Source organism: Fragaria vesca, unplaced genomic scaffold (genome assembly GCF_000184155.1).
Source record: "Fragaria vesca subsp. vesca unplaced genomic scaffold, FraVesHawaii_1.0 scf0512988, whole genome shotgun sequence".
NCBI lineage: Eukaryota > Viridiplantae > Streptophyta > Magnoliopsida > Rosales > Rosaceae > Fragaria > Fragaria vesca.
Genome location: NW_004443405.1, coordinates 48,354 through 62,316, shown reverse-complemented (window position 1 = coordinate 62,316; position 13,963 = coordinate 48,354). Strand labels below are relative to the sequence as shown.

Genomic DNA, 13,963 nt, shown 5'->3' with positions numbered 1-13,963 from the left:
GAGAGAGAGAGAGAGAGAGAGAGAGAGAGAGAGAGAGGAGTGCAGGAATTTTTAGGAAAAGATTGGTTGTTGGTCCTCTTTCTGGGCTTAAGTTTGAGCATCTTTCAGGGTTGTAAGTTTTTCTGCAATTTGAGAACTGATATGTAAAACTCAGCTAGTTGTTCTCTTTAGCATTTAATTTGTACAGGTCTCTATCATTGTGGACTGGACTTCATGTCCTGAGATTGATCTCCCTCAAATTTCTTTGATAAAGTTTCTTTCTTCTCGCCTAAAAGAAAAAAGTACCTAATAATGGACTATTATATTTTGGGCTACACAGAGGTAAACTTCTTCACTGGGCACTTAATATCGTAGGTAACCAACCTGATTGATGTCTATGTGTAAGTATTCAATAGTCTTCACAAAGTTTAGATGCTGGACAGACAAGAACCCAAACACATGTGCCCCTACTACCCTGGAGAAATGATTCAATCTCAGGATTTCTTTCTTATTTTGAATTTGTTTTGTTAGTAGTGAACCTTTTAAGTTCTATAATATTAGGGTTACTTGATCCTAATTGATCTAGAGTTTTAACCTCTATATATATAGAGGCCTTTGTAGTCTTTTAAGTTCAGATTTGAATTAATAAAAGTTTGAGAGCTTTGCTTTCTATCCAGGTTTGTGCGATGCAGCGTAACCTTAGGTGTGATGCCTAGAAACCATACTGGTGTGATGCTAGTAGACCTATTCCTTTCTTAATTCTGTCCTTTAAGCCCTAGTTCTACAGTTTTTCCTATCTGTCCTGCATCACATAAATATAAGAAATTATCATCAAATCCGTTGCTAATCAAAACCAGTGGCAATCATCAATAGCGTATACACAAGGAATGATAGTGTAGATCCGATACTCCCACAGAGGAGTGGAACAATCTCCCCCAAGTAAGATATGCACAAGCAGCAAACCAAAGAATAATTGAACATTGACAGGTTAGTGCAGACAAGCCAATGCCAACTAAAAGTTGTTTAATACATTATTCTGTTGAAGCACAGAACTTAAGATATTATAAGAATCAGAGAAATCCATGCAGGTACAACCACAAGATAGAATTTGAGATGCTAATAAAAAATACCAGTTCATGTTTTCAGACTCAGCACTGTTCTTCAAAATCCATAACTTTACGGTGTTGCAGTTCACAGGACGATGGGTTTCCTCCGTACACTGCAGAGCGCAGACCCAAAACCAGCTGACAGATCCAGTCTATTGAAGTTATACAAAGTTATAGATAACAAAATAACTTACATTCCAGCAAAAGTCATATGAACAGAGGCAAGAAACATCATAATTTTCATTATCACCAACATAATTAACAGCATGCTCACAACCTGGAGCTGGACACCACTTGGTCTACAAATCAAGAAGCAGTATTCAGATAATAGGTGAGAAAGATGGTAAAGACAAAGGAAAAACCTAAATATACTATACTATTATACCATCAAATGTTAAAATAATCATTATTCAAGTAATCTTTCACTTGGAGAAACAAGAAAGCAATAACAGCAGTGAATGAGCAAATGCGCAAGCATACACAATCAATCATATTCAAGGAGAACTAGAAAGAAAACAAAACAAAAAAAATAAAGAAACAGACAGGAAATAAAAATAATGAAACATTAAAAATTTATTGGAACCATCAACCTTTACATGTATTGAGAAATTTTGGAAGGTTGATGATTATCAATTTTTGCTCAAATAGAGGATAGATGAATCATATAAGAAACGACTCAAATGTTAGGAATTATTTTTTCTTTTAAAGAAAAATTTGATGGGTTTTCATATATCTGACAAGTATACCCAATTTATTTCATAATCCAAAAGAAAAAAGTAACACAACAAAGCAGGAGGTAAGCTGCTGCATACCTCTGTTCGAGGGGAACGCCAATGAACCATTACAATTAAGAGATGACACTGATAAACAAGTCACGTTGGGGGATTTTTTATTAAAGAAAAATTGTTGGTTTTTGAAAGAAAAAAAAAATAGTCGGTACCGCATTTGCAGTCTTGCAATATTTCATAATCAGTATTTACCAGAAAACAAAAAACAACAGAAATCAGTTGGCACGCCCTCAACTCTGCGAGAAGGGAGCAACATCCCTAAGCCATTATGATTAAGAAAGTTACACTTGGAAGTCTTTACCATGTTTCCATAGTAGAGGTCAAAACGTCGTATATGCTTATAATCAAACTTATTTCAACCATTGCAGAAGTTCCAACTTTACCGTATAACAGGTTTTCATTGTTTTAAAATTAAAATGATTGAAAGTCAACTGCAAAACATATCAGCTTTGTACAATCCTTCAAAACTAAAGCAAGAGTTCCTGCATTGACAGCATAAACCTAATTTGAACCAATGAATAACAAATTTTTCAGACTAGACAACTAGGACCATTCTCTTTTCCTTATTTGACTGCCTGACAACACTCACTTAACTGGAAATAACTAGAGAGGTACAATTGAAGTAAGAGAGAAGTGAAAATAAACTGATCAGCAGCTGACATGTAAGGTTTGGAACATGTAACAATCCCAAAATACAAGAAGAAACAAATAACCAAAAAGGATGCAAGCCTCATGAGATTTCAAAGAAAATGTAAAAATATTTGATATTAGTAATGCAAAGTTCAAAAGAATTAGTGGGCTCAGATTAGTTATAATTAACTTTCATTTTTACCTTCTTGTTGTCTTCAACAAAAGACCTAAGCAGGTACTTAGAGTACTTGCACTTATCATCATCACAGGCAAACATATGAATCATGTCTTGACCAACAGCAGCACCGCAAGATGGATCAGGACATCTCAGCATCAAACATCCAGGACCATCATTGATGGATGATCTAATGTAGCCTATCACAATACAGCATAGGCAGAGCACAATAAGTGTATTACAATAGAGCTATGGCGATTGCAAGAAAGCAAAATAACAAAAGTAAATTACAGACGTCAGTAGCAGGATATACAATATGTCAGAGCACAGATTCCTTCTGATCAGACCATTATAGATTGACACATAATAACAATAAAAAGAATGGTGAAATTCTATAAAGTTCATATCTAGAGTTGTTCATACGAGCAAGTCCTATAACCAAGATTAATCAGGGATTAATCGGTTTTTAATTTTATGATTATTTTAATTATTTAATGACATAAAATTAATAAATAATGTTTATTAATCACTTTAATTTCCCTCAATATTTTATTTGGGACAATAATTAATTCTTTTTAATTATTTAGTATTAAGATGAGTTATCCCATAGTAACTTCATTTGAAAGAATAGTGTCCCACTCTCCTTTGCCTAGTCGACGATGACAGGAGAGAAGTATCCTATTCTACCAGGCTTTAGTAAAAGACAATACCAATAGTTAACAGAAGAGAGTGAGAGAGCTAGTGGGACTTTTTATATATATAAAATATCACGTGGCAACAAAAAGGAAAGGTCTTCAATCGTAATTCCTGCAACTAAAACACGTACTGCCGTCATCATCTTCATCACATTCCCCAGATTTCATATTTCTCTGTTATCACAGATCTGTGAAAAACTTATGCTGATCACAACGAGCCTTGTCAAAAACTTGAGGGGAGAGAGAGCTGACGAAGAGAAAGACAAAGAGCAAGAGATCTGCCAAAAAAAATTTGGAATGGGTCTCGAATCGACCAGGAGAAGTGACTCAGAGGAGAGATAGTCCTTAGGATTTTGAATAAAGCTCCGCCTAGCCCCGCCCAGATCCGCCTAGCGCCGCCCAAGCCCGCCGAATCGGCCGATTTTTTATCTCCCGCCCAGCTGCCCGACTAGGGCTGAATTGGATCGGTTTTGTGTTTCCTAGAGCCTGGGCGCCGATTTTTAGAATACTGCCTATAACTGAATAACTAGAGAGAGCTGAAATGTCAGAAGTGTTATGTTTTGGCTCATTGATACAATCTGGAGAGTTAGCATTCAGTGGGCAAATCCAAGTCTAGAATGGAAAGAGGACTGCGCTGCAGTTTTAAGTTGGAAAATTAGTCTTTCCAGGTTCTATCAGGATTTGTAATATAGGCTTATGTCTATTAGGTTTAGGAGTTCTAAACCATGTTGTATCAGCAGCCCTATTCTCTATAAAATAGGATCTGCAGGGATTATAGAAAATCTGGAGAGTGAAGAGTGATAGAGAGATAATAGCTAGACAGGGAAGGGTTTGAGGGTTCTGCAACAAGTACTTGTAAACACCTAAATTCTTCATAGTGCTGGTGAATCTCTCAAGAGAGATCACGAAGTGGACGTAGGCTAAAGTTTTCGCTAAACCATATTACAGTCTTCATGATCAAAACAAGAGCAAAAGATAAAATGTATTTATGTAGAAACTAGTTCTGAAAAGTAGCAATAAAAAACTAAAAAAAAAAAAAACAAACAAACCTTCCCAACATTCAAAACAGAAAGGATGACCACAAGTTGCTGATTTTAGCTTACTACGTGGAAAGGCTTCAAAACAGATCCCACACATCAGCTGCCCAACAGAACATACAGCATTAGAATAGTATAGAATAAAAACAAACCAGTAACTATTCAAACAGCAATCTTAAGCTCTTCTAGTGTCTAAGCTTACTTCTCTTGAGTTCGCAAACTGAACAACTGGCTCGGGTAACAAGCCAACAGTGTTCCGGACTCTCTCTTCATCTGCAAACCATGCTTCATGCACTTCACTAACATTCCTGCCATGCCAACCTTTTTCAGATCACTCACATAAAAGACTGAAATTAATTGCCCTGCAAGATTCAGAAACCTTCTTTTTTTCCAACCATAGAGAATAGAATGGTGCCAAATTAGCTACAAGAGCGGGTGGCGATGGTTCAAATGTTACCATACTCAGATATTAGAAAAACATAAACTTTTTTAGAACAAAACCCACAAATTAATCAACTGAACTAAAAATAATAACAATAATACCAATTATAGTAGCGAAGCAAGATGGTTGAAGCAGCTCTTGATATGGAAAGCACAGAAGATACACTTGTAATATCCTCTTCCTGGCGTTCCTTGATATCTAACTCCTTCAAGACAACATAATTATTCTGGAAAAGAAACAAAATGGACAGATTTAGATGACAAACAAAATTGATGAGAGACATTAAGGTAGTTTTAATTCAGCTTTACATAGCATCCTATGCAAATCAAATCTAAAATAAAGGACACGGGTTTGCAAGGGTCATTCATTTAGGACTGATTCCCAGGGAGGTGTGATTGATCTATTCTGTAAGCAAGCGTCCCAACCCGCTTAGATAGAATGGCTAATACATTACGACTTGAGTTAACAATCCTGGACCTAAACTGTAATCAGGGAGGAGAAGAAACAAGCACAGTGTCTGTTTTCCAGAGCATTTAGCACGAATTGACCTTCGAAGGACCTTTACTTTCAGCAGTCCCTCACTCCCAACTCAAATTAGCTGCCTCATTTGCACCAAACCTACAAGAGTGGGGCAGTGAAGAGTCCAGTAGACATCAGCCATGTCCTTGAATGAGGTCATTTTCTAGAAAACGTAGCTCAAACAACAATCCGATTGGCGAAACTTCATCCCGGGAACGCGCAGACCCTTGATTCCGGACTGCTAATCCCTAGAGGTGTTCACTGAGATTTGGGAGGCTCTGTTCTCCAACTTGGGGATTTGAAAGAAAACAGGACTCTCTTCTTTCCTCTGTAATCTGTGCTTAGGTTTAATTAGGGTTTAAGGCTTATAATAATTCCAAAAAAACTTCATATGTAATCAACTACCTTCCTGGTTAACAGAAGTCATTCTTATTTCCAAGCAATACAATTTTAATTTATTCAAAGAAATGAAAAGATAAAAGTATGATTCTTTGTCTCTTGTAACAAAAAAAAAGCATGATTCTTTGTTTGGGTCTTTTGACCCCGTTGTATCCAAAAAATAAAGAAAATAAAAGCATGATCATAGACACAAGTAGAGGTTAATTGAGGTCATCCCAATCCGCAATCCGAATCTGAATCACAATCGCAAGCGCATGGTCGTTGGTTAAGAGAATATCAGACGCAATAGAGAGAGGGAGAGAGAAGGCTGCTGTACCTCAGGGCGACGAGCCTGGATCATGTTGATACCGTCTTCATCTTCCTCGATGACGTAATCGTCGTCGTCGTTGCTATTGTAGTCGGAGGCGGCGTCGTTCTCGTCGCTGTAGAAGCCGTCGTCGTCGGATTCAACGTCGTTGGCGTCGTGCATATCGTCCTCGGAATCCATCCCCGTCTCTCTTCTCTTTCTCATGAGAGAAACAGAACCGAAATAATTAGGGAAAGTGTGTTATGTCACATCAGAACTCGGCAACTAAATTGGAAATCTTTCAACAGTGAAACCGCACGCCTACGTTTAAGCTATTAGTATTTTACCCGTCCCAGAGTAGTCGAAGAACAGTTCTATTTAAAATGGTTACGCTGAGGCCTGGTCGATGAAAAATAAATTATTTTTTTTAGTCTTTTTTATATACATAAAAAAGTAAATTTTCCACTAGTTAGACGTTGGGAAAGAAATTAAGAAATGTATTTTTTTTTTCTAATGTTTAGTTTATGCATGGATAGGAAAACAAGTAACATTAATTTACCAATTATATCTTTAGTATTAAAATATAAAATATTCAAGATTCAAATATTTTATAGATAATTTATAAATTATTCAATATTCAAATATTTTATAGATAATTTTGTAATAACATTCATTAAAATAATATTTAAAAGATGTAATTAATGTTTAAAAAGAATGAGCGAGATTGAATCTCATGGTATGTGGGAGGATCCAATTTCTCATCTATTTTCCTATATTGCAGTAAAGTCTTTCCTTTCCTTAGGTGTGCCAAACAAAGGAAAGAAACAACTTTCTCTTCCCAACCTTTCCGATCTGTGAACCAAACAAGGCCTAAAAGTGGAATGAAACTGCTACCATCTTATCATCATGTCCCATATTTTTCTCCATTGTAATCTCATAATTTTTGTTTTTGGTTTATTTACTTTATGTTTTACCGTAGTACCATTTCAACATATTTTCTATATGAACAGATTTTTCATAATTAATGAGTAATATATAGAGTTCAAAAAATTGGTGAAGCCTTTAACACCAAAAAGATCTGGCTTTCTAATATAGTAGAGATGAGCACACCCCTTTTTCTCTTCTTTTTCTTTACTTTTTTTTTTGGTTACATAAGGGGGAAAATGCTAGACTACGTCGTAGTCCCATACGCCACAAATGGGCTGAACCACATGTTGACTATTCATCGACGGAGAGGAAATCCACAGGGCATAGATGGGATTTCTCAGATGACGATCATTACCCTCGTCATCGTCGCCGTCTAGTTTAAAGAGAAGGGCTTTTATGGAATTGCCAGTGAGGTGAGAAGCGGGAGGGGGGGGTAAATATGACGCTGGCGGGAGATATGCGACGTCTCCGCCACCTACAGGGCGAATTAGCGGCAAGCACAAAGCACCAACGTCTCCGCCGTCGAGAGGGTGAATTAGAGGCAAAGCGTCCTGCACAATACGGAGTCGATCAAAACGTTTCAAATCGATTTCACTGAAGAATGGGTTTGAAGGTGGAGTACTCGTGTGGATTTGAACAGGTTTGTGCACATGTTCGGATACGAATGCTGCGTTTTTGCTCAGGAGCTTGAAATCGATGAATTTATGAATGGGTTGAGGCTAGAAACCGCATGCAAACCAGATTCTGCACATTCCCTTAGTAAGAGTTTAAATTCATGACCTGCAGCATTGTGTCTCCTGCTTTCTTTTCATGTTTTTAAGATTTGATTAACAATCGTATTCGAATTCATTAGTTAGGAACACATGTTTGCTGAGCCTGTTTCGATTTCATATCGTTCAGTATCTGTCTGGTTTAGTTGAACATTGGTGCACCTGTCAGTTACGTTAATGTTTAGTTCAGAGAGAATCGAACCTGAAAGTATTTGATATCAGCTGTGATGTTTACTCATTGATCTAGACTCGTAGATGTAAATCCACTAACATTATTGAAATAACAAGCTGCATATCCAGATGTTAAATCCCAGAAAGTTTCGAGAGATATGAAGATCTATGTTCATCCATTTCCATTCGAAGCTAAATTACAATAGTTCTAGTTTTATTCATGGGCAACAGTCAGAAAAGATTTAGCTGGTGAGGGCTATGTACTGTTTAGGCATTGGACTGTAGCTTCTACGCATGATTATCATTTTTCACCCATGATCATAATAACTAGAACCTTGCACATCTTCAGTTAAAGGAAAACTGGTGAGGGATCCGTACTGTTTAGGCGTTGGACAGGGTAATTGAATTCTTGTCTACATTAAAGCACATGATCTCATGATCATATATTTGAAATGCTTCTTCAATTTGGATTATAACAGATTATATTCTTATACAATATCATGGCCTTGCGATATCTATGTCAATCATTTTTGTGTGAATAAATCATATTCTATGTTCTTGCATCTGATACGAAACTATATGCAGGGGCAAGAGGCAGGAATATAAAGCATGTCTCTATTGTTAAGGTATGTTCTAATTATGTTCTGATATGAACATCTATTTTCATCCATTTCCATTTGAAGCTAAATTGCAATAGATTGTCCCAAGTGATACAATTTTATATACATTGAGGAAAAACGGTTGGGTCCAGATCAGCAGAACAATTTTGTAAGTGTATCTTTTCTTTTATTCTTTGTTCAGTTTGCTAATATCAAATGATTGATTGCAAGTGATATGAGCACAAAGTGTTATGTTTATAATGTGTTTCATACCCTACTTAGCTATGATATTCTCATAATATTACCATTTCTGACATGTTTTGTTATTATACAGGACATGAGAGCATAAATCAAGAAAAGAAGGCTAAATGATGGAAATAAGAGAAAAATGCAGAAAAAGACAGAAAAGCCTTCTTGCAGTCCAAGGAAGGAAGAAGAAAGGCACAAAGAGCTTAATTGATGATATGAGCACAAAGTGCTATGTTTATAATGTATTTCCCACCCTATTTAGTTATGTTTTCCTTAATAATGTTAGTTATGACATGTTTTATGATTATAGAGGCAAGAAGAGCCTAAATCGAGAAAAGATGGCTAAATCGTGGATTTAAGAAATAAATGTAGAAAGCCCAAAAGGAAGCCCAAGTCCAAAGAAGGAAGAAGAAGCAAATTTGGATTCCAACTCTAAAAGGGAGGAGAAAAGTCAAACTTGTGGAGTCTCACATCATTAATTGAGGAGAAGTTTAACTTGAACAAGTAATCCTAAATAAAGACTCTTAGAGGCTAAGCAATGTATCTGGACATGATTCAAGCTACATTCAAAGCATTATTGCACATGTCTAGAAATATCTTTAGAGATAAGATAAATATCTTTGAAGATAAGGAAAATATCAATAGAGTTAAATATCAGATTTTGTGCAATCAAGGAGACCCATTGGATCAAAATTAAATCAAGGGCCAAGAACAATTCATGGACACTATATAAAGGCTGCTTGGCTTCATAAATAATCATCATTCATTCACGCAAACACCTTAGAAAAATAGAGAGCAGCCAAGCAGCTTCTTTTCCCTTACGAGTTCCCTTCCTTTTGCCCTAGCCTTGACGTTGTATCAAGCGCGGCAGCCTTGGAGAGTAGAAGCCTTGAAGCCGTAGCACCTCTTTTTCATCATCAAGCTTCTTGAAGATTGAAAAAAGTGTAGACTATGCCTCTACAGTTGTTTAGTTTTCTTTTCAATTTTGAGAACATGGATTCGGTTTTCATCAATGGAATTGGATGTTTGTTTTGGTTGTTTGATATTAGTGGATTCATATTTTAAGTAAAGCATGTTAAAGTTTTGTTTATGATATTCTTTGCAATCTGGTTATGTTAAGTCTTGTATTAGTAAAGCTATGTTTGTGTTTGAATAGACGTTAAAATGCATGTTAACGGTATGCCATGATTTAGTGCTATGCCGTTGTGGTAAGCATTGATCTGTAGTGGTGGAAATTATGGTGAGTAGTTGAGAACATAGGTTGCATAGCAATAAGTGGCATTTCATCACCAAGTTATGTTCAATCTCGATTCTTTAGAACTTAATGATTCATGTTTAGAGTAGACATCTGCTTGTAGCATTGATAACAGCCTAGGCATGAAATAATCTTTGATTGCATGGTGTACGAATTAAAGATGATGAACTAAGAAGAATCTATGGGTGCATAGCTGGATCAATATGTTACTCGAGATTGTTGCTAGTAGTTGGGTTGATATAATTCAGATTGTTTAGGATTGAAACGTCTCTTTAATTTTGTGGTTAGAATGTGAGTCTCTCTCTTTGTTGATGTGTTGAATGAATCGATCACTTGTATATATTAGTTTAGCTTGTATCTTTATCTTTCAGTAGGAACATTAGAACAAACCTCAAAACCCCCAGTTTATCTTTGTAAATATGTGAATACTTGTTTATAGTACTAACTTTTACATGACCATTGTTACAGGAGCACCTTTAGTCCCCGGATTGATCAAACCCTATTTGCCAATACTACATTCTGATAAAAAAGGGTTCTAATTGTCACACCCAGTTTTCGGTGTCCGTCAATTGACAAAAGAAGGCTCAAGTAGTACAAAAATGCAGAAAGCCCAAAAGAATGCCCAAGTAGTCCAAGGATGGAAGAGAAGGCCCAAGCAACCCAACAAAGGGAGGAGAAAAGTCAAACTTGTGGAGCTACTCCCACATCATTTTTTAGGAAAAGCTCCACCAAGATTTCCTCTATATAAAGACAGCCTTGGGTAATTCTTAGAGCATCATTCATTCACTCAAAAGTCAGGGAAACACATAGCTCTGCTGAGCAGCCTCTCCCTCTCTTTTGCTGAGTTTCTTTCTTGCCAAAGCCTTGTTGGACGTTTCCACAAGGAGCAGCAACTTTGGAGCCTTGAAGCTTTGAAGCTGGAGCACTTTTTAGAGGTCTACAAGCTTCTTGAAGACCGACAAAAGTGTAACCATACATCTGCTTTGTTTAGTTGTTCTTTACAGTTTGCAGAAACATGTTTTCAGTTTTCAAATATTAAATTTGGATGTTGTTTCGATTGTTATGTTGTTAGTAAATTCAGAATTTTGGTAAAACATGTTGAAGTTTCGTTCATGATATTTTTAAGCAATCTGATCTTGTCAACTCATAAGTTAGAAAGTATCTGTTGTTGTTTGATATACCTATGTTAAAATGCATGCTAACTAATGCCATGATTTATGCTAAGCCTCGTAGGTAAATGTAGATATCTAGTGGTGGAAGCTGTGTCACAGATATGGCTGAATACATATACTATGCAATTCCCTGTTGTGACGTTGATAATATAATTGTGTTCAATCTCGTTCTATAGATTCTAATGACTCATGTTAAGTGTAGACAGATACTTGTAGTATTGATAGCAACCTTGCATGAGATGTCCTAATTCTAGACGTTCTGTGCTAGGGATAAGTAAGTAGAACTATAAAATGCATGACCTCGTAGGCTTGTATTTTGAGATTGTTTCTAGTTCTCTGAATTGGCATGTTATCATATTGCTAAGGTTGAAATGTGAACTTTGATATGTGGTCAGAATCTGAGTTTCTCTCTGATGGATGTGTGGAATGAATTGATCACCTGTACATATCTTATTTTCTGTTTTTAGGAGCATAGAACAAACCTTCCAAACCCCCCCCCCTCCCCTGTTTTCCTTGTACCATTTGTATATTTGTAAATTAATGCTTGTAAATACTTATAGTTACAGATTCTTTAGTGTAACCGTGACTGCATGAGTTCCCTTTAAGTTCCCGGATTGATCGAACCCTATTTGCCAATACTACATTCTGATAAAAAAAGGTTTTTAAATTGTGCACCCGGTAATGAGCACGTCAACAAGTTCCATGGCTTTCTATGATGAGTACATCTATGCAATGCAATTGCCGTAGCAAGACATCTCAAAGCCGCAGCATTAATTTCTTTGTTATCCATTTCATAACATCTGGAAGGATCCAAGGTATGTGAGCACTTAATTGTTGTACGTTTCAATGAATTCCCTATGGTTACAACATCTCAGAGAAATCTAAATCTCTTTCATCTGCATCGGATATTACACAGATTTACCAACATTTGTCAACGTCATCTTAGTATAATCAAATACTTATACTAGTTATCTATTGGATCGATTCTTGGGTTTCAGTTCTGAATACATTTGATATTTCAGATTTGTTTGCAAGCCCTTACACTGTTTACGATTAACCTTCTTAACCTTCTGTCATGTTTTCTCAACCACTGACATTGGTATAATCCTAATCCTATATTTCTTGTCTGCAGAAGTGATTTTCTGTTGCCGTAATTGGAGAGTTTAATAACTCGTCAATTGCTTACTAGGATTTTGATTGATGAAGCTCACTGTCTGAGTCAGTTGGGGGATTTCCGATCAAATGATCAGGTTGAACCTTTACAATTTTCGAATTCATGACAAGAGCTTTTTTCTTCTTGATTTTGTTCTAATGTCGTTTCAATAGGATGAAGCATCAACTAAATCGAATAAGAATTGAGTCTTGTAGAGGACTATAAAGTAGGACAGCAGCATTAATTTTTCTACTATGAACATCTGAAAAATTTAGGTTCTATTTTGAGTTTGTTGATAATGCTAATATGGCATATGCTGTTGTATAGCACTTTGTATTTGTGATATCATATCTTCGTATTTGTTGAATTATGCAGAAGGTAGAATTTTCAAGACTTTTTTTTTTGAAAGATTTTATTGGCTGTTTGAACGTATTTTAGCTCTGTTTGAAGTTCTTTGGAAGTTGGTTTTGTTACTTGTTCTTGACTTGTGTATCTTTGCAATCTTGTTGGGATAAACCGGTAAAGTGTTGTTAGAGTTTGAGTCCGACTTTGGTAAAGCATCACATACAAGGAAATTATCTCGGCTTTGACATAAATGCAAGTCGATTTCTTACCTTCCATTATGTATAAGCTTGAATGTTTGGTTGTGTGTTTATTTTGAGTTACTAATCAAGGTGTAAAAAGTTTATTGCTCATATCATTTTATTTCTAAGTCATGTAAGTGGTAAGACTACTTTGTCTTTACAGTAATGGTCTGTGAGTATATACAAAGAGGCATGAAGTTGGAGAAGGGGCTGTACATGGGGCAAGGGATTTGAGGAGGTGATATCGGTGCCCACGGCGATAGGGAGGCATCACGTTCTTTCTGTAGTAAAAGATTAAAGGTATGTTAACCAAAAATAGATTAAACATGTTTATATAAAATTTGATAATTATTTTATCGATATTCGATATTTTTCGATATAATTTAATTTATTTTGTTTTGCTTAACATGTAACTCCAAAAATATATATACATACAAACTTTTATCACTATTGTTGCGAAAACAAATATTTAATTTTGGAGTTTTTAAAAAAAATATTTTTGCTAAAATAAATTGTTCTATTTGTATTTGATAACCTCAAAAATAAATTATTTTGTTAAAGTAAATGTAAAAAATTATGAAATGATGAAAATGCCCTCAAAATTTAATGGTGTTAGTGGTTAAGGTATCAAAATGCTAACGGAATGAAACTTGGGTATGAAAATGCAAGTTTTTTTATAGTTAGGTATGAAAATGAAAATAACATCATAGTTCAAGTGGTGTTTTGTAATTAATCCTTAATTTTATTCAAATTTCTTTTGTTATCTTCAGAAGCTTAATTTCTTAAAGTCCAGTCTCTATTAATAAAGCCAGAAGGAGATTCTCATGCTTAAATTTTTTAAGTTTCGAAAATAGCACGAGTTTATTTATTATTTTTTAACTTTGTGTTAAATATTGAGTGAATGATAAATATGAGAATAGAGGATTCAGCGGAGAAGAGGAAGAGAGAGAGAGAGAGAGAGAGAGAGAGAGAGAGAGAGAGAGAGAGAGAGAGAGAGAGAGAGTAGAGAGAGAGAGAGAGAGAGAGA

At 35.7% G+C, this 13,963-nt stretch overlaps 1 protein-coding gene and 1 non-coding gene across 4 annotated transcripts in view; one reads left to right on the top strand and one right to left on the bottom strand.

Moving 5' to 3' along the window:
- Positions 1-6,365, bottom strand: part of LOC101303664 (probable E3 ubiquitin-protein ligase ARI7-like) — a 10,873-nt gene extending 4,508 nt beyond the window's left edge. Inside the window, exons 1-7 of the mRNA XM_004309563.1 lie at positions 6,087-6,365; positions 4,954-5,078; positions 4,613-4,718; positions 4,423-4,513; positions 2,706-2,878; positions 1,280-1,384; positions 1,110-1,198 (exon numbers count right to left, since the gene is read on the bottom strand). Coding sequence (XP_004309611.1) covers positions 1,110-1,198; positions 1,280-1,384; positions 2,706-2,878; positions 4,423-4,513; positions 4,613-4,718; positions 4,954-5,078; positions 6,087-6,281 — 884 coding nt within the window. The 5' untranslated portion in view covers positions 6,282-6,365. The remainder of the gene's footprint in view (positions 1-1,109; positions 1,199-1,279; positions 1,385-2,705; positions 2,879-4,422; positions 4,514-4,612; positions 4,719-4,953; positions 5,079-6,086) is intronic.
- Positions 6,366-9,530: 3,165 nt separating this feature from the next.
- Positions 9,531-10,927, top strand: LOC101303955. 3 transcript variants are annotated; one of them, XR_185461.1, is made up of 2 exons: positions 9,531-9,714; positions 10,496-10,927. It is a non-coding gene; the product is annotated as an uncharacterized LOC101303955 (transcript). The 3 variants fall into 3 exon arrangements; XR_185462.1 differs by having other exon boundaries at positions 9,541-9,716; XR_185460.1 differs by lacking the exon at positions 9,531-9,714 and adding an exon at positions 9,917-10,012.
- The last annotated feature ends 3,036 nt before the right edge of the window (positions 10,928-13,963 follow it).